The sequence below is a fragment of the Cynocephalus volans genome, chromosome 4, assembly GCF_027409185.1.
Source record: "Cynocephalus volans isolate mCynVol1 chromosome 4, mCynVol1.pri, whole genome shotgun sequence".
In the NCBI taxonomy this organism is placed as follows: Eukaryota; Metazoa; Chordata; class Mammalia; order Dermoptera; family Cynocephalidae; genus Cynocephalus; species Cynocephalus volans.
The window spans coordinates 129,867,010-129,886,678 of record NC_084463.1 but is presented as its reverse complement, the minus strand read 5'-3'; the positions used below and the strand labels follow the sequence as shown (position 1 = coordinate 129,886,678).

Sequence of the window (19,669 nt, the reverse complement as noted above, 5' to 3'; positions counted from 1 at the left end):
GCCTCGTCATCTTTCAAATGAGGTTTCTTTTAATGACCCTTACCTTTTAATTACTTGTTTCTAATTGAATCTATTTCTTGGAGCAGAAAGTTCTTTATAAGTTATTGGTGTGCATGATAAATTACTGTTGATAAAAGAATGCAAGATAAAATATCATGTATTTTTATTATAGCTTTGCAGAAAGCAGAAAAACTAGAGAAACAGAACTGGCTAAAAAAGGACAAAATTTTGGCTGATCTAGATACCATGAAACACAAAATGAGACAGTTAAAAGGTGAGTGTGAACTAAACCAAGCATAACCTTGTTTAATTCAAAATGTAACCTCAATTTGCTGATAGTTGTTTTCTACTGTTAAATACCAGGTGTTTAACCAATGAATACTACATAAATATTGTGTTACATAAGTCCACTTGAGCAAAATCTAAAACCTGATAATGTATCATCTTTTTAGTGCTAATTTTATATTTGAAAATTTTAAATGAAAATGAATACCACATGATTTATATATGCATTAAAAAAATTAGGAAGTGTCTGGGTCGAATAATTCTTGAACTGATATTTTATAGGCTTTGGAATTAGTCTTTTAACAAAACTTGCTGTCATTCTGTAGGTATTGCTGGGAAAGATTTTTTTTTTTAATATAATCTGAGTGAGAATCTTCAAAGTTCAATGTCAGTATCTCAAAAGGATTCCTCCTTTTAATGCAGCATAAGATATGCTATTCATAGTCAAAGTGATCAATTGGCATTTTTGTCCTCTTTTTCTGCTCTCTTTGTCACAGAATCTTAAATTCCTAACCTTATGCTATTCCCAGAACTTGAGATACAGATAGTTCTTTGGGGAGAAATAATGTACTATGGACTTTAGTGTAGGAAGGAATGCATTTCAAGCTCTGTAATTGCCATAGCAGAATTTTGGATCCTGAGTATGCGCGATGTCTTGCATCAAAAGCATATGGATCTTGCTTCTATAAACAGCACAACTGGTTCTACCTGTCCCACTATACAGAACTCTGGTCTGAAATGGCTGTTATCCTGTTCTTACCAAAAGAATGGTTGGGTGTAAGTGAAAAGCATCTGTTACTACTAACCTCTACTACTCCTACCTCTAGATATTTTCACTTGAATGTCCCACAGATATGTCCAAAACTAAAGCTACCCTATCACTCCTGCATCAGTGCCTCTTTTGTTTCCTTTAGTAGCGGTTTCTACCACCATCTGCCCAGGTGTTACGTCTCAGAAACCTGTCATTCCTGTCATCTGCCTCTCTCTCACCCTCCCCAAGCAAGTGTTCAGTAAGTTTCGTTCCTTTCAATCTGTTATCTCAAATGAATTCTAATCCTCTTAGTCCCCACTGTCATTCTCCAAATTTAAGCTACCATCATCTATTCCTTGGATTACTGGAGCAGTTTTCTAACTGGTGCCCCTGCTTCTAGTCTTGACAGTAATTTCTGTTCTATGAATAATGGTGACATTCTGGAGTTGAGGTGATCATGCAAAAATGCAAGGGTATTATGGTACTCTGGGTATAAAACCTTTCAAGGCTCCCTATTATCTTTAGGACAGTGGTGAAACTACTTAATATGGCCCTTTATGACCTCATTCTCTGTATGTTTCTCTTTCTCCTTGACCACTACACTTCATCCATTTGAACTTTCTTTTAGTCCCCCAGACATACCATGTGCTTTCTTACCTGAGCTTTTGGCACAATTCAGTTCGCTGTGCCTCAAAGTTTTCCCTCTCCTGTCCTTTTGGATTGCTCCTACTCATTCTATATATTTTTAAGCTTGCTTGTTACTTATTCCCAGAAGCCTTTCTCAACATTCCAAGTCTGGGATAATGTGGTTCATCACACCCTGAACTTCCCCTCTGACAGTCCTCATCACATTATTATAATTATTTGTTCATGTGACTGTCTCTCCTATATTAGATTAGAAATTCTATACCCTTCTAATTTGTTCTCTAAATAGTTGTAGAATGGTTGAATTAAAAACTGAGTAGAATTTAGCCATTCACTCCAGTGAGTTTTGTAAGCTGTATTCCTGTATCAAGTTAAATCAATGGAAAACAACATACTGAAAATAGCAGCTGGTGGAGCTGCCTTTACTTTGATTTTATGTCAAGTCTTCGGCTTTCTTTACAATTGGGTATTAGAAATGCATTTAAAGTGTATTTGGCATCATCTTCAATATTACTGTTGAAAACAGTCTGTATTTGGTTCATGAATGTCCACTATGGAGGGATCCATTGAAGTAGTTTCTCTTAAAATTTAGTGCTAGGATACATCTTGTCTCTGACAAACTGGTATGTTTTCTGCTATGAAATATAAATTCAACACATGCTTAGAAAATATTTACTCTGAGGAAAGCCTTTTTCTAGCTTTTGAGATTATGAGGCTAAATAACAAGACTTAGCTCAGTTAACTGCACTTATAATAAGATTGTGAGCTTCTTGATGATTGGATAAAAGAGGAGATAAAAATATATGTAAATCAATTACTTCATATTATTGTAGCCATTGGTAAATGTAACAAGTGTTTATTGAGCATATACTATGTACAAAACACTGTGCTAACCTGATTTTACATGTCATTTGTAAACACAATCATTGCTAATGTTAATCATAATGGTAGTAATTACTTTGTAGGGTTTTTATAATTTAGTTACAAACGTCAAATATTTACTACATGGTTAGCACATAACAAATACAAAATAAATATTGACATTGGGGTTCTTGAGAAGGCAGCTCATTTTCCCATTTGTGGTCTTAAAACTGAAAAATAAAACTCAGAAAGAGCAGATCAGGCCCAAGTATTACCTTTATTAGATACAAAGGTAATGCTGGAACATTTAATTTAGTGTGAGAGCTAAATGGATACACTAATCAAAACCCCAAATTGGGTGGACTTATCCTTCCAGACACACGTGATACTGAACAAGGGTGGTCCTGACAATTAGGGAAGAGCATGGGAAGAGCTGTCCAGGACTTATAGCATGAAAGATCAGCAAAGCACTCATGTTCTCTAGCTTCTAAGAGAAAAAAAAAAATGATGAAAACGGACCAAGAATCCTCAGCTTTTTTCCCCTAATTTTCAATCATTTGCAGTATCAGTGGGGCTCCATCCACTTGAAATGAAACATTAGAAGTAGGAAAGAGGCATTTTCCATTAATAGTTAGCTATTGTCATTTCTATCCCCTGATCTCATGTGAAATAAAATAGGAAATAAGGAAAGATGTAATTAGAAAATAAAAAGTAATTTTTTCAATACATTTTTGCTTGGATTCAATTTATCTTATTCTTACCTACATAAATAATAGTTTATTATGAAAATGTTTTCTCAAACTAAAACCTTTTGTGATGACATTATTTAGCTTCATGAAAATTATATTGCAAATACACAAGTTGACAACAAATAATGCGTAATGTTTTTTCCTGTTTCCTATATTCAATCCTTGGCCCTCAACAGTGTAAATGATAAATTATTGCTGAACCATCTTTAGTTGAATAAAAATTTAGTGTTCAAAACGCATTAAAATAAAATATTTGTTGAAATATTATTCATAAAAATTAATGTGTCGTAAATCAATGCTATCTGCGCCTTATGAATAGAGTTGGGTAAAAACTAGGTTTAGTGTAAATTTGTATTATGTACTTGTGAGGTACCGCTGTGGTCTTTTCCAAAGCATGTTACCTAATTGTCACTGTAACTCACTGGCTGATTGATTCAATTATGTTCCCTCCATATCCATAAATTGCAGACGAGTGCTTATTAGTTACATTTGTTTCCCTGAAAAGTCATCACTGCCCCTTATTTTTATTGTTGGATCTATTTCCATAAACTTGAGCCACAAGAGCACGAATGGTTTATCTTCTGCAAACATGGAATTATTTTCAGAGTTTTGTTTGCAGCCATAGTCTGATAATCTGCACATTGAGTATCTTGGCAGCAAAATTGAGACTTGACTTTGTTTTACTAGTTCTATTATTTTATCAACCTGAGTGTTATGGTCTCAAAGAAGCCTTTCTGACATCTCAGACTAGGTCAGCAACTCCTGTTACTTGCTCTCACAGACCCTGCACTTCCCTGGTGCATGCACAATTGGAATCAGCTAATGGGGTAATCATTTTCTTGATATTTGCCTTCCTCCCCAAACTTGAGGCAAGGCGTCACTCTTGATCATGTCTAAGTTTGCATCTTCCAGCACCATGCCTGAACTATGGCTGGTGCTCAATATAGGTTTCTGAAGGAATATACAAGAGAAAACTCTATTTTCACTTAAGAAGTTTAGAGTTCAGTATGAAGCTCAGTGCTGAGTATAGCTTCAACTCAGAAGAAGAAAACATCTTTGTAAGTGTGACTTCTTAAACTTTTTTTTATAATGATTTTAAGTGGTCCAGTTGAAAAAATGCATCACTTGGGGGCCGAGCCCCTGGCGCACTTGGTAGAGTGCTCCGCTGGCAGCGCGGCGACACTCCCGCCGCGGGTTCGGATCCTATATAGGACTGACCGGTGCACTCACTGGCTGAGTGCCGGTCACAAAAAAACGACAAAAAAAAAAAAAAAAAACATTTTTGGGCCGAGCCCGTGGCGCACTTGGTAGAGTGCGGCGCTGGGAGCGCTGCGACGCTCCCACCACAGGTTCGGATCCTATATAGGACTGGCCGAGTGCCGGTCACGGAAAGGACAAAAAAAAAAAGAAAAGAAAAGAAAAAATGCATCACTTGGAATCACTACACTTATTAAATTATGCCTGCGATTCTTTAGAATACAGTACTCCAATAAATATTTTCTCTTACTACAGCTTCTTAACGGCATAAAGAGCACAGCAGAGGTGTCAGAAACTAATCGTGCTTGTAGGGTATTATTAGATAGAAAAAAAAGGCTCCTGTCTCTTGGGTTAATATTACTTTAGAAATACTTAATCCCCAGCCTGCTAAGCTAATTGTTGGGAGAAGACTTATTATTAGTGAAGAGAACAAAACATATGTTCCAAGACTAGAAGAGATGATGGGGACTATATAAGGTCATGAATTCTATTTGACTAAATTACTGCTGAACCACATCGTGGATGCGAGGCTGGGGCCAGTAGAAGTCAGCATGTTATCTTTCCTTTCCATCTGTAGAGTAAATATGCGTATCCAGGCTATTTAAAGCCTCAAGCTCCCATATGAAGAGGTATTGTTAGATATTATTACCTTAGGCATCTTTGCTTTTATGATATATTTAGTATTTTATCCTATACTCCTGTGTGGACTGATTTATGCATAGAAAACCAAACCAATTTATTTGAAATCTGCAAGTCTATCATCAGAAACAAAATTTCTGGCAACTTGTTTCCCCAGGGCGGCGAGTAGCAGCATGTCAGCCAGCCACCATGGTTGCCACCAAAAGCCCTGTGCAGCCGGTGGTGGTTGAAGGAGGCTGGACTGAGCAGACTCAAGAGGAAATTAAACTCATGGAACTTATAAGACATACAGAGGTATGTTATTAAGGACTCCAGACATTAAAGACTCTGCCTCTTTTATAAGCATTTAAAAGTACAATATTGAATTTTAAAATTATGCTATTAATATAGTCTAAGCATCTGATCAGTTATGACCACATAAGCATATGCCAAGCATTGAATTGGCATTTGGAGAGTAGCTATCTAAAAGACAGCCAGCTCATATGAAAGTCTGTTTTGTTTGAATGAAGACCAGAAATTATGACCTTAGCAAAGAAGAGAAAAAGGCCCAGTGGATATGTACAAAGGTAATTATAGTAAGTGTAGTCAAGTTGAGCCGTATGGCTTCATTGCTCATCACTCCTAAGGGTATGTCTCAATATGTAAAAAGAGCAAGAAGCAAAATACTAATTGCAATGGGGACATTCAGAAGTGAGGAATTCAAAAAGTGGTTTCAGTCCAATTGGTTAATCAGTCAGGATTGCCAGACATAAAAAAGTGGAAAAGATAAAGGTCAGCTGTTGAGAGAGGACTGGGGATAGAGATTGGGGAAAACTTTTTGCTTTGTGAAGTTTTTCATCAAAATGATATGTTCCTATTTAATAGGGTTTCTAAATGCATGAAATGTGTTCAGTCTAAATCTTAGCCATGTTCCCAAGTGAAGGTTACTAGAAAAAAGAAATTGACATAGCTAGAAATATGATTTTTTTGCCAAGCTAAGAAGGATAAATCACTGACCAGGGAATGAATGCAAAGCACTGAGCTAGAATATGCTTGAAGTAGGATTAAAAAGCTGTCTGGCAGGGATCTGGCAAAGTATAAGGGTGGCTGCTGTATTTTAAAAGACAGCAAGTAGGGACTTAAACAACACTCATGTATACTCTCTTTAGGGTTTCTTGATTAAAGGAAATGACGTGATTATAATGAAAAACTCATCTGTTAGAAGCAGAGAAATATTTCAGCGGGAGAAACACCATACAAAAGTCTAGAAACACATCTTTCTTCATTTCTCCAAATAATAAATGAAAGTTAAGTGCTTTGCCAAAATGAGTACCTTATCATTATTACTCTAATGATTGTTATTGTCTTTAGTGTTTCATTGAAGCAGGAGGAATTTACTGAAGAGTCAGTGACAGAAGAGGCTAATGCACTTAATAATTACTTCCTAAAAAATTTTCAGCATAATTTATTATTACAAGATATTTCTGGCTTTCATCACATTCTTTATAGACACTAAATAGGCAGTTCTCTAAGCATGGCATTCTCTGGGCTTTTCTTGACAGGCACACCTTTCTGAAGTTCAAGAACTGCAATCCAAAAGAAATTCTCCAGTTGCAACTAAACATATAGCAGTCCAGCAGAGCAGCCTCTATAAGCAACCCAATACAAAACGGGTATGGATTTACCTAAATGGAGGCAGACCTGAAGATGGCACTTACGCCTGGGGCAAAACTATTTCAGAGGTAAATCTAGTGGGAAAGGAGTGTTTCATTGGCCTGGGTTCAAATTCCAGCTCTCACATTTCTAGATTGTTAGGTCAGGTAAATTACTTTACTTCTCTGACTCTCATTTTCTCATCTGTTAAATGGGAACAACACTTTTCTTGTAAGGTTTATCCGATAATTAAATGAGCTGTATGTATGAAAATGTGAAGTCCAACACTGTCTGACACATGTATGAATCTGAATATGACTCAACTAGCAAAGAGCAATGCCAATTAAACCCACTCTAGCCAAAGAGTAAAATCTAAACTTTAAAATAATTTAAAATAATTTTCCTCATCCATTTTAAATTCAGTTCACAAAAAAGTGATTTCCCCCATCATGAATTATTCGCTAGAGATGTTCTATGTAAGAAAAACAACAGTACTCATTAGAGAAAGCCTACCACCTTCCTACTACCCAGAGTTCTAGAAATGGCAGAATTTCCACTTTCTAAAGTTAACACATTGACTAAGGAAAAGATGAGTCGCAGTTCATTTATTGTTTGTAATTTCAGAAATATAATTCTAAAATTTGACATTTTGTCCTAATCTTTAAATGAAAACCTTAGCCATATAATAAATGGACTTTGAATGTCTTTTAAAAAAGTCTTATCTGTTGCAATGATATCTTAAATATTAGTTTGTCTTCTTTATTTTGTGAAATGCTTTTATAAATTTTTCTGGGACAAGAGAAAGTCACATAAAGATGAGAGATTGGAAAGGGGGATTGGAGAGGCAAGACGGTGAGATGGACTGGCCTAGAGAAGCTCATGGTGGCTGATGAAGGGCACCTCGGATGAGTTCTGCCCCTGAAGACTGGTCCAGTTCAAGGTGTCAGGGAGACCACTCCTCTTTGATAGGGACTTTGAACAAAAGGGTGAAAGCAACCGGATCTCAGAAGTTGAAAACCAATTTGCAGTACTTGAGAAATAAGAGATAAAAATTCAGAAAATGTATACTCAAAACTAGGAATACACATCAAGGAACTTCACATACCCAGGGATAAAAATGAAAGTGATTTTTTAAAAAAGAGAATGAAAACTTTTTCAGAAAAGAACTTTCTAGAAAAGGCTGAACAATGCTGAAATATTTCTTTCTTGCTGGTTTCTTAAAAAATTACAGAGTTCATGCTGTAGATGCTAAGTCTTAAAATACACTTAACCATTGCAACTAGAACCAATAAATTAGTGAGAATATGCAGTGATTTAAAGATAGATAAAGGGTAGAGCAGGGACGATGGGGAAAAGACAGCCTACCATATTTAGGATAGCAAAAATTGGCAATAACTTTTACAAAGATCGCATATATTTAAAATACTTAGTTTGGGGATGACTTTTTCATTTATGTGACTCACACTGTAGCATATAATAGGCACTCCGTAACTATTATTCCATGATCATATAATTTTTTGTGGACTTTACATATGAAAGGCACTGTGCTAGATACTGTGAAGTATTATTGTAATTGATTAGATACTGTGAAGTATTATTGTAATTTATGTCTGTGAAAAGATTTTTGTAAACTTAACAGTGCTGTGTAATAGATGGGTTGACATTAATAGTGGTGGTAGCAATAGGAGGAATAAAGTAAGACATTGTCTATGATCTCTTTAAATTAATATTTCAAATTGGGAAAGCTTTTGAAAATATACCCAAGGTTTATTTGAGCATGTAGAGAAACGGACACTGTCATGTTGATGGAAGTACAGCTCTTTGGGAGAACAATTTGGCTATACATATCATAGGAAAATCCACTTCTGGAACTTTATCCCAAGGATATTTTCATTAACTTATGCAAAGATTGTTTGTTAAGAATATTTATCACAGGGCTATTTATAACCGAGCTAGATTAGAAATAATTTAAAAACTCATCAATAGAGAATTATTTCAGTGAATTATAGTTCATAGGATGGAATATTGTAACTCAATTAAAATAAACTTTTAGAAAGAATAATGACAGTAGAGATGTTTGAGATGTACTAAGTAAAAGAAGCATAAAATAAAGCAGGTGGAGTTAGGTTTGCCTGTATGTTGTCTATACACCTGTACAGTCTATACACATAGAGGCACACCTATAGAAAAAAGACTGGAAGGATTCTATTGTATTTTTGGACAGACATATTATGGGAGACCTTTATTTTTCTTTCCTGTGTGTTTTTCCATGTGTTCTATATTTTTAAATGTTGAATGCAGGTTTTCTGTGTAAGAAAAACTTATATCCTAAGGAAGCTCGCATTCCTCTTAGAGAAGTACTAACAGAATGTGATAAAGGTCAAATTAGTAGTGCATGCAGGAAAAATTCAGTAGGAGTTCAGAGGAGGGGAGCACTATGCCTATCTGGGATGAGGGACAAGGACCTCTGATGGAACTTGAAAAATGGGTAACAGTCAACATCTATGGCAGAAAAAGCATGAACAAAGATGGGGGGCATCACACACAGAGATATGAGGGCTAGAATTCATAAGGCGTATTAAATAGACGATGCTTGGACTGAAAAGTAGGGACAAATAGATATGACTGGAGAGGTGGTTTAAAAATATACGGTAAATCCTATGTACTGTATGTATTAGTCTTCTCAGGCTGCCAGGAGGCTTAAACAACAGAAATTCATATTTTTACAGTTCTGGAGGCTGAATGTCCAAGATCAAGGTGCCAGCAGAGCTGTGGTGAGGCCTCTCTTTCTAGTTTGCTGATGGCCGCCTTCTCACTGTGTCCTTCAATAGCTTTTCCTGTGCCTGCACTCAGAGAGAGAAGTAGTTCTGTTGTCTCTTCCTCTCCCTACAAAGAAACCAGTCGTACTGGATCAGGGTCCCACCCTTACAACCTCAACTAACCATAATTACTCCCTGGAAGGCCCCGTCTTTGAATACAGTCGCAGCGGGTGTTAGGGCTTCACCCCTAATTTTGAGAGGACACAATTCAGTTCATGACCCTATCCCAGATTAAAGTGCTTGAATCACTACTTACTTGCCTCTGAATAAAGAAATGGCATGGTGAAAGCAATGTTTTGGGGAGATTAATGTGGCCTTGATGTGTAGAAAGATACTTAGAGAATGTCTAGAAAACATTTAGCATATTATTTCTTTCTTTAAAAAAAAAAAATTCTTTCTAATCTCTCCTTTTTCCATGCTGTAGATTTGTCTCTAGGGGCCTGCGTGAGATTCTTTGTGATCAGTTGAATTGTATCCTTTCACGCTGTCAGGCCTGAGTACTTCTGGAGAATGGTCTGTGTGTGGAACAAATAGGCGGCGGGAAGGGTAGGGTTTAGATTTCGCTGGGGGAATCTGACTAAGAAGCTGAGTTTCAATGGTTGGTACTTTTACTGGAAGAATGAGCAACAGAAACCATTTCAAAGTGCTTCACTCGACCTTCTATAATGAACCCCCCAGATAGTATTTGAAACCCATCCAATGCAGACTCTCTCCCCACTGCTTTCACTGCTGTGGCTATTCTGGATGATTTAACCACATTCTTCCCACCCATTCTTTGAGCATTGCTAGAGCTACTCTCATCTCCAACTGGTGTCGGCTCATCCGTCATCAATGCACCGAGGCAGCTCTCCCTCCAGGGTTAGTGGCTCTTTCTTCAGGACCGACATCTTTCTCTGATTTATGATCACCTGAGCCCCTCCTGTGGTCCTGAAGCATTTGTCTCCTCCCATCCCTGTGAGACATTTTGTTGATTCTACACAGAATATCAAAATCAATATGTTCTTTCTCAGCCTAGGAACAGTTCTGAATGCATGAGTAGAATCTGAAGAATGAGAAACAGGTCCTTTTGATGTGGATAGGCAAGTACCTCATGCCCTGATCTATGAAAACTAAACTCACAAAATAGATTGTGGGTGAGGAATTACTCATAGAAAATTGTTCTTCTATCAGGAACTTTTGTTATTGCAAAAATTACAAACATTAATTTATATTACCTACTTTAAAGAAGATACTTGAGTAAATTTACATTCATTTGGGAAACTGAGAATTAAGAATTTCTTTAAAGATCATAAGCTGACTGGATATTTTAGAACCTAATTGTACTGAAAATGCCTTATTTTCAAATTTATTTTAAAAAGATTTTTTCTAAGTTCATTGACTTTCTCTCATGTAAATGGGTCTTAGTAACAACCAAGTGAAATAACAATAGACAATTCATATTTTGCCTTTAGCATGTGCTTTTATTAAATTATATTCATTTTTATGATTATAAATGGAAAATATGATCTCTATGGAATAGTGACATTTTAGTTGTAAAGTAAGAAAATATGTAAGAATTACCTCTTTTTGCAGTCTTTTCAGACCATGCAAGTTTCTCCCAGATACCTATCCCTATATATTTCTGGGACAGCCCCCCACTGCTCCTAGCCCAGATAGAAACTCAGCTACCATACAAACCCTTTGGTTGCCTTGAGGCAGAAAAAAAAAATGGCTATGGACTGAATTTTGTTCCCCCAAATTTATATGTTGAAGCCCTGAAACCCAATGTTACTATATTTGGAGACAGGGCTTTTAGGAGGTAAAGTAACTAAGGTGAAATGAGGTTATAAGGATGGGGCCTTAATTTGATAGATTTGGTGATTTTATAAGAAAAGAAAGAGAGAGATCTCTTTTCCTTTCTGTAATGTGAGGACATATCAAGAAGGTGACCATCTACAAACTAGGAAGAGAGCCATCACTAGGAACTGAATCAGCTGACACCTTGATCTTGGACTTCATAGTCTCCAGAACTGTGAGAAATAAATTTCTGTTGTTTAAGCCACCCAGTGTGTGGTATATGTTTTGGCAACCTGAGCGACTAAGATAGTGACTATTGTTATGAAGAATTTAGAAAAATCTCAAAAGAAAACCATATGAATCTACTGCAGTCTCACTTTTGCAAATAATAATTTATTCATCCAATTTTCTATTATTTGCCAATTAGGTTGTTTTTAATTTTTTTGCTATTATGAACAATGCTACAATGAGCATATTGGTTTACAAATTTTATATTTATTTTCTGATCATTTCCCTCAAATAAATTCATAGAAGGATTGCTAAATCAAACGTTTAAGAATTTTAATACTTATTGCTAGATTATTTTCTAGAAATGTTTCAGGAATTTATGTTCCCATGAGTAGGGAGTCAGAGTTCCCACCTAACTATTGCATAATGAAGATATCAACAACATGAAGTGCAGTGATTTAGAAACATGTGTTTTCAGGTTTGACAGGAGAAAATGGTATATCTATGTTTTAATTTATATATCTTTAATTACTTGTAGAGGTGATTTTGTTCTGTTCTGTGTTATCATTTATTAGTCATCTCTGAGCTCCCTGTTTAGTTCTTTCCTATTTTTCTATTGAGTGCATTTTTCATAATAAGAGTTTTCTTTTTTTTTTTTGAAGTAGTAAGTCTATATAAATAAATTTATCAGATTTATTGTAACAAATTTCCAATTTGCCATTGTGTCTATGGGATTTTTTTACTGTACAGAAAGTAATAAATTTTATGTTTATTCACTGTTTTCAATGTTCATATAGTCCTTTACCATCCTTAGGTCATACAAAGATTCACCTGATATTTCTTTTAATTTTTATAATTGTGTGGGCCGGCCCGTGGCTCACTCAGGAGAGTGTGGTGCTGATAACACCAAGGCCGTGGGTTCGGATCCCTACATAGGGATGGCTGGTTAGCTCACTGGGTGAGTGTGGTGCTGACAACACCAAGTCAAGGGTTAAGATCCCCTTACCGGTCATCTTTAAAAAAAAAAAAAAAAAGATAATTTTTATAATTGTGTTTTTCCCTTTTCCTTTTCTTCTGGCGTAAAATTTGAGTGAAGCTATTTTTCTGCTTTATTTGTTGGCCTAACATTATCTGAGCCCTATTTACTAATGAGTCTTGTTTTGTCCTCCCCACTGAGTTGAAATGCCAACTTTATAATATACTAAAATCTTAATATTTAGCTTTTGCTTTTAAGCTATCTAAGGTACCTAATGCTTTAAAAAATTATTATAGCTTTATAATATATTTTAATATCTGAAAGGAGAAGTTGCCTATTGTTGTACTTTGTTTTCAGATTTTACTTGAATATTCTTGCCTGTTGATTCTTATAGATACATTAAACTTTGGAATTACCTTTCAATATCATGAAATAATCCTGCAGGGGTTTTGACTGTAGTTGTATTAGACTATTAACTAACTTCATGAGAATTCATACCTTTTACAATATTCGATCTTTGCAGCCAGGCTTGTGGAATTCTTTTACATACACACACGTCTCTTTGCTTTTAGGTCCTTCAGTAAAATTTTATAGTTTTTAATAAGGTCTCACATTTTTAAATAGCTGCTACTCCTAGTTGATTTTGTAGTTGGGTTGGGTTTTTTCCCCCACTGTATTTTCTAAATGTCTATTTTTGGTGAATAGATAAACTATAATGTTTTAAAATTTATTTTGTATTTGGCCACTTTTTAAATTACTCTTATTTTTGTTATTAATTTCTCATTTGATTTACCTAAGTTTTCTAAGAATGAAATTATATTAACTTCACATGATGATAATTTTACTGAATTGGTTATAATAATGAAATAAATATTTTTAAGAGAAAAAGAAGGAAACAGTATTTTTTCCCTCACGAGTTATGAGAAAGAATGCTTTGGGTTCTTTTTTTTTTTTTTTTTTTCCTTGCCCACTTCCCTTTTAGGTGATGTTTTACATTTTTATTTTATTATTTTCTCTGTAAAGATTTATTTTTAAATTTTTACTTTATTTTCTGATTATTTTCATAGCAGTTATATTATGTTCTAGTAGTCTTGATGCTTAATATTAGTCATTTTATGTTATGACTTTCCTATAGTCAAGGAATTTGATTCATTTCTTAATAATCTGAAATACATGTGATATGCCTTCTGAGTTTTTGTATATAGGAGGACGTAATTTGTTGCTTTTAACCATAAATAATAACTTTTTCTTAAAAATCTTACATGTTTTGCTCCGTTTTCTATGGTATTCATTGTTGCAGAAAACAGTCTAAACACACCTGAATTTCCACTCCCCATGCTTGAAATCTATTCTTTTCACCATGTTATATTTAAATGTTAGTCATTTTTTTTCGTTAACTTTGCCTTATCCTGGGTTAGCCTATTTGATCTGGAGACACAGGACTTTATTTAGGATAGGAAAGTTTTCTTCTATTTTTTTTTTTTTTTTTTTTGTAATTGTTCAAGTTTAGTTTATTCTGGATTCTTCTCTAGTAGCACCAAATAATGTACAGGTTTAATATCTGATGTCTTGACATTCCTCTTATAAAGTTTATCTCTTTTTCTTTCTCTGTATCTTATGAGATTTTCTCAACCCAGTCCTCCCCAATACTGATTTGATTTTCTGCAATATTGAGCTTTTTACTTTCTTACATTCTCTTCCCTCTTGTTCAGCTCTTTCTTCATTCCAACTTGAAGCCTTATTTCTTCTCTTACTGTTGTTTGACCATAGCTATATTTAACCTCTCTGTTGCCCATTTTTCTTATCCCAAAAGGAGCATAATAATTATTTCCATAGAATGAGATTACATTGTCCTTGAGGACTTTTAGAAAAGTACTTAGCCCATAGGAATGTGTCAATACATTTTAGCTGTCGTCGTTGTCATCATCATCATCTCTTACATCTCTGCAATATTCCTTTCCTTTAAGCTGTTGTCATTTCACTTCTGTGTTTGTGTGTGTGTGTGTGTGTGTTTATGGAAGTCATATTTTATTGAATTTTGAGGGAGCACAATGCAAATACTCTCTAAAATGCACTCCTGCTGTAAATCTTTTCAAAATCTTCACCTTGAGTACAATGTAGCTTTTTTTCATGTTGTAGAATATTTTCATAAGCCTCCCATTGTTACTATTATTGTTTTTTCTATTTATATACCCCCTTGTACAAGGAGAGATCTTTTGATAATAGACAGGATAGGTTAGTTACTTCTGGTCACTCTAAATGTCTGCTTGGGAGCTGTCAGAATCTTCCACTCTGTCTTAAGTTGGATGGTTGGTTCATGTGCATGGTATTTAGTGACAGTTCTGCTGGCTGACTGGCTGTTATTTAGCAGGAGTAGGGCTGCATTTAAGACCACTCTACCACTGCTCTTTTCTAACTATTTCACTCTGCAGTGGAGAATGTATTCTTGCATAATTTCAACAATTATTCAACTCCATTTATTCCTTGTTCAAAATAATGGGTGAAAAACTGCATTCTTTGAATTGCATTGCTTCATCATTCTTCTTACCTTGACTCATGTTACTCATTCATTTTCCGCATGCAAGATGTCATCATGTGCCCAGTTTGCCCCCTGCCATGCTGCATTGTTGTGAGTTGTAGCCCTTAAGTAGATCTATAAACACAAGTATTGATAGTGATTCAGGAGCTGACATGGACCTGGCTTCTGCATTTTGGGGGAACAGGCTTCTGGCCCTTTGACAGATGAAAGTCTTATGGGCAGATGTGTAAAGATTTCTCATGTTCTTTCTGCTGGCTTTTATTATTTTGCCTTAAAGGCTTGCTCACATTTTAACAGAATTGCCCTCTGGGGTCTGGCAGCATGTTGACTAATCCTTCTAGTACTGTTGGAACTTTGCTTCTGAGCATGTGTTTTTATGAGTATTTCAAGGAAAATTAAGAGAAGTTCCGAACAGGCCAGCCACAAAAAAAAAAAAAAAAAAGCAAGAAAATTAAGAGAAGTTGAATAAAGCCCTTCTAGATAGTTTTAAAACTTATCAAAATATTTAAAAATTTTTTCTAATAATCAAATCATAAAGCCAGAGAGGTCTTTGACTAAAACTTTTTATTTTATGGTTGAGGAATCTCTTTTGTAGTAAAGTTGCCTGGCTTGTCTGAGGTCACACAGAGGCTGGAGCCTGGGTCTCCTCACGTTTTGTCATTCTAGTTTCTTTGGGTCATTAAGAAACTTTTTTTTTTTTTTTTTTTTTAGCTATTCTGAGATTCTCAGTTTAGAGTTTATCATATTGAGGAATTTCTTAAACAGCAAGAAGCCTTTTTCCGTGGAAAAATAAATACAGAACTACAGGGAAAACTCCACTTATCATTTAAGCACTTGAGGGAACATTTTTATCCCCTTCCTCCCATCCCTTTATAGCTATTTCTAACAATTATAAGTGAGTGAATATTCAAATTTGGATAATAGTGACCATAGAATAGTTAATTCTTTAATAATTACACTGTGACATTCCATGTTCAAATTTGTCTGTCCCTTCATGTTTCAGCTGCTGGATGACTGCTCCTCTCGGCTCAAAATGGCCCACCCAGCCAGAACACTGTACACTCCAGATGGAGAGCTGATTCAGTCATGGGATGACATAGAGCGGGACATGGTTATATGTGTGTCTACGGGACATGGCTTTATAACCACAAAAGGTATGGGTGACAGTTTCCTTTCCATCAAGTCTTTGAATAATTAAATCATTAAGTATTTTCTTCCATGAGCTTACTTACTAAATTTTACATCCCATTATGATGATTTTAGTAATTATCCTACCCCACCCTTTCCTACTCCATGTTATGAAAGTTAAATTTATACATTTATGTGCTGGAACCTCATTGTTAACACTATTCTTGCTCTAAAGAATATAATCAATTTCAGTTAGTCTTGAGCCTTATCCAGGGGGCTTATTTGGAGAAATACTGAAAGGGCCTCACTTGAAGGTATTCCCTTAGAATGAACCTTGAGGAAAATGAGGCTCCACTGACCTCCTACTTTTCAAGTTATTTAAAACAATTTTCATTAGTAGTATCATACAGTTTGCAAATTTTCCTTCTTTAGCAATGTAATGGATTGAATTATGTTCCCCCAAACACTGAAGCTTGAATTGTGTCCCCCAAGTTTTATGTATTAGAAACTTAGCCCTCACTGTGACTGTTAAGAGGGCGGGAAATCCTATTATGGTAATTGAAAGGTGGAGCCTTTAACTGGTGATTAGATTATAGGATTAAGCCATAGTGAATGCATTAAAAATGGTGGTCAGGGGCGTGGTTCTGGGGGCTTTAAAAGAAGAGAGTCTGTCTGTCTCTCTCTGTGCTCTCTCTGCTTCTACCATCTTGCAATGTGAGACCCCCTGGGTCACTGTCGCCACCACCAGATGGACTTTGAACTTCCCAGCAATAAATCTTGTTTTCTTTGTAAATCACCCAGTTTAAGGTATTTTGTTATAAGCAACAAAAGCAGATTAATATAAGTAATAAGTAAATATGTGCTAGTTTTTATTATCTTGTCTATTCCTTGATCATTTTCTTTGATAAATGACAGAAATTAAAGAGAACATATATTTATTATTGAGTGAACTATTGTCCTTTATGTTATTTATCCTGAGGAATTTAAAAGCGCTTTCTGTAGTTAGGTATGCATCAGCAGAGACTTAATTTTCAGGAAATTCTGAAGAACATTGTTATCACTTTCAAGGAAACTAAGAGATTGGGGAGTGAGTTACCTGGCATCTCTATACTGTAATAATAATACTAGAATTTTTACTTTTAAAAAGTCTCCATAAAATTGTTATCATTATGTTATATGTAAGGTGGGTAAACCAAAAACTTTTAAAACAGTTGAAATCATATCTTTGCATCTAGCCCAGAAGGGACAAAAATATAGAAATGAAGACCAACAGGTAGGAAGACAAGGATTTACTGGGATGACTAGCGCTGGTCCAAGGATGCCACAGATATTCCTCCAGCACCATTCTGCATCATGCAAGAGGCTCCAATCTATGTATTCTTTGTATTCTGCTGTCCCCGTCACCCACCATTACCCATCACCCCAGTTTTTGATGACCCTCATTAGTGGTTATTTAGAAGAACACACCGATGATGCGGTTCTTATCATCACTAAGTATTAGTTGGCAGCTTTCTGTGTTCCTAAAGTGCATAGCCTATAAAGAAAATAAAAGGCAGCCTTCTTTTCCTGAAAGAGTTTTCAATCTAATTAAGAATGTGAACACACTTGAAATGATTGCAGCACAATTGAATGGTAAGCAAATGAGTGGTGCAGAAGGAGGTGCTTTCCCAGTGCCTTTATTATTTGTTTATGTCTGGTTTCTCATGTTCTTGGGGTGGGGTTCTGTGGCCTGTATGCTACCCTCCTGAATCACTGTGTTCCTTGGGTCTGTCTGATAAATAAAGCTGAGCATGCTTCAGGCAAGCTAGCCAAAAGTGTATTCAAACCACAAAGAAGTAGGCTGCCTTCCCAGAAGCAAGCATGTCACCAGTAAAGTCTGTAAAGGGAAGAGAGAAAACTGAAAATGCAAATATTACACTCCCTACCATTTTTCTCCATGTTATCTCTCTGAACCTTTGACAAGGCTATGTAGACAATCATTCAGTTTTGCATCTTCAGTGCTATAAACACATGGATTACTACGATGTCGCCATAATACCTTCGTGGTGAAAGGATTGGTGGTTTTCACCAATTGTCTCCATTTTTTTCAGTGAGGGATATATGTTGTGGGAAATCTGATTGACTGCAAAAAATCTGATTTAGTTGTTCTTTAGAAACTTATTTTACTGTTGTCATTGTATTGGTTTTTTAAAAAATAATTAAGTTAGAAATAACCATTTAATAGAAATCTGAATATTCAGAATCCTTTAAAAAAGAAAAGAGAAATGCTACTACAGGTATATAGTTAAGGAACATTTAATTAATTAATCTTTCCCCTCGTGATTTTCTGTGATTTACTGGCTTAACTCTGTAGTAAGAAAATAAGGCAGCCTGGGAGTTTCAAAACTAAATACTCTATAATAACTTATTTTATGTACTATAATGTCAAAAAACATTTGTCATGTGGAAGTTACTCGTTAAAGAATCACATTGGGTTTCTGAAAAATGAATTTGATGTGGCAAAAGAAACCAGATGCTATTAGAATGTTTTCTTTTATACAGACCCCCAACAAAATTAAAAGAATGCTTTATGCCATGTGCCATAAAATCTGAACACTGTTCTCATTTCTGTGGTTTCCATCTTTTCAGTGGGTTCAATGTTTAGACCACTCCTAGCTTAGCTTCCAAATCAGGCTTTATAAAAAGCCTGGAAAGAAGCCCTCTATAGTAGCTTCCATTCTATAGAAATCTAAAGAGTGTTAACACATACCTGATGTGATAAGCAAGTTAAGTGTGCAATGAGAGTCCAGGGTAGGAGCCAAGGATTTCTGAGGGATCTTCAAGGTTTTCATCATTTTGAACTTTAAATTATTTTCTATAAATACGTTGACTTGTCTCTCAAATTAATTTTTTTTTTTAACAGAGTTAAAACAGCTGATGGAGGTCAGAGCAAATTATGCCAGAATCCGAAGGCAGCAGGGTCCTCAAGCCACAGACATCGTGGTGTCTCCATCTGTGAAGGTGCTCTCTCTGGTACATCTACACAATTGATTCCTATCAGAACGCTCATCTTTCGTGTGGTATTTTTCTGGTATAGCTAGGTGTACATACTCACATACTTGTTATGACGTGATGATTATTTATCCCTTTTAATTTCATGCAGTCTCTCTCTCTCTTTTTTTTTTTTTGTCCTTTTTGTGACCGGTAAGGGGATTGCAACCCTTGGCGTGGTGCCGCCCACACCGCCACCGCGCTCAGCCAGTGAGCCCGCGGGCCATCCCTGTATAGGATCCGAACCCGCGGTGGGAGCGCCGCTGCGCTCCCAAGTGCTGCACTCTCTCGAGTGCGCCACAGGCCGGCCCCGTGCAGTCTTTTAAAGGTTATTACCTTCCACATCTTACAGGA

At 35.8% G+C, this 19,669-nt stretch overlaps 1 protein-coding gene across 1 annotated transcript in view; it reads left to right on the top strand.

Moving 5' to 3' along the window:
* DCDC1 (doublecortin domain containing 1) overlaps nt 1-19,315 on the top strand; it is a 451,490-nt gene extending 432,175 nt beyond the window's left edge. Inside the window, exons 33-37 of the mRNA XM_063095688.1 lie at nt 173-274; nt 5,345-5,481; nt 6,729-6,908; nt 16,161-16,311; nt 19,188-19,315. Coding sequence (XP_062951758.1) covers nt 173-274; nt 5,345-5,481; nt 6,729-6,908; nt 16,161-16,311; nt 19,188-19,315 — 698 coding nt within the window. The remainder of the gene's footprint in view (nt 1-172; nt 275-5,344; nt 5,482-6,728; nt 6,909-16,160; nt 16,312-19,187) is intronic.
* Nucleotides 19,316-19,669: the final 354 nt, after the last annotated feature.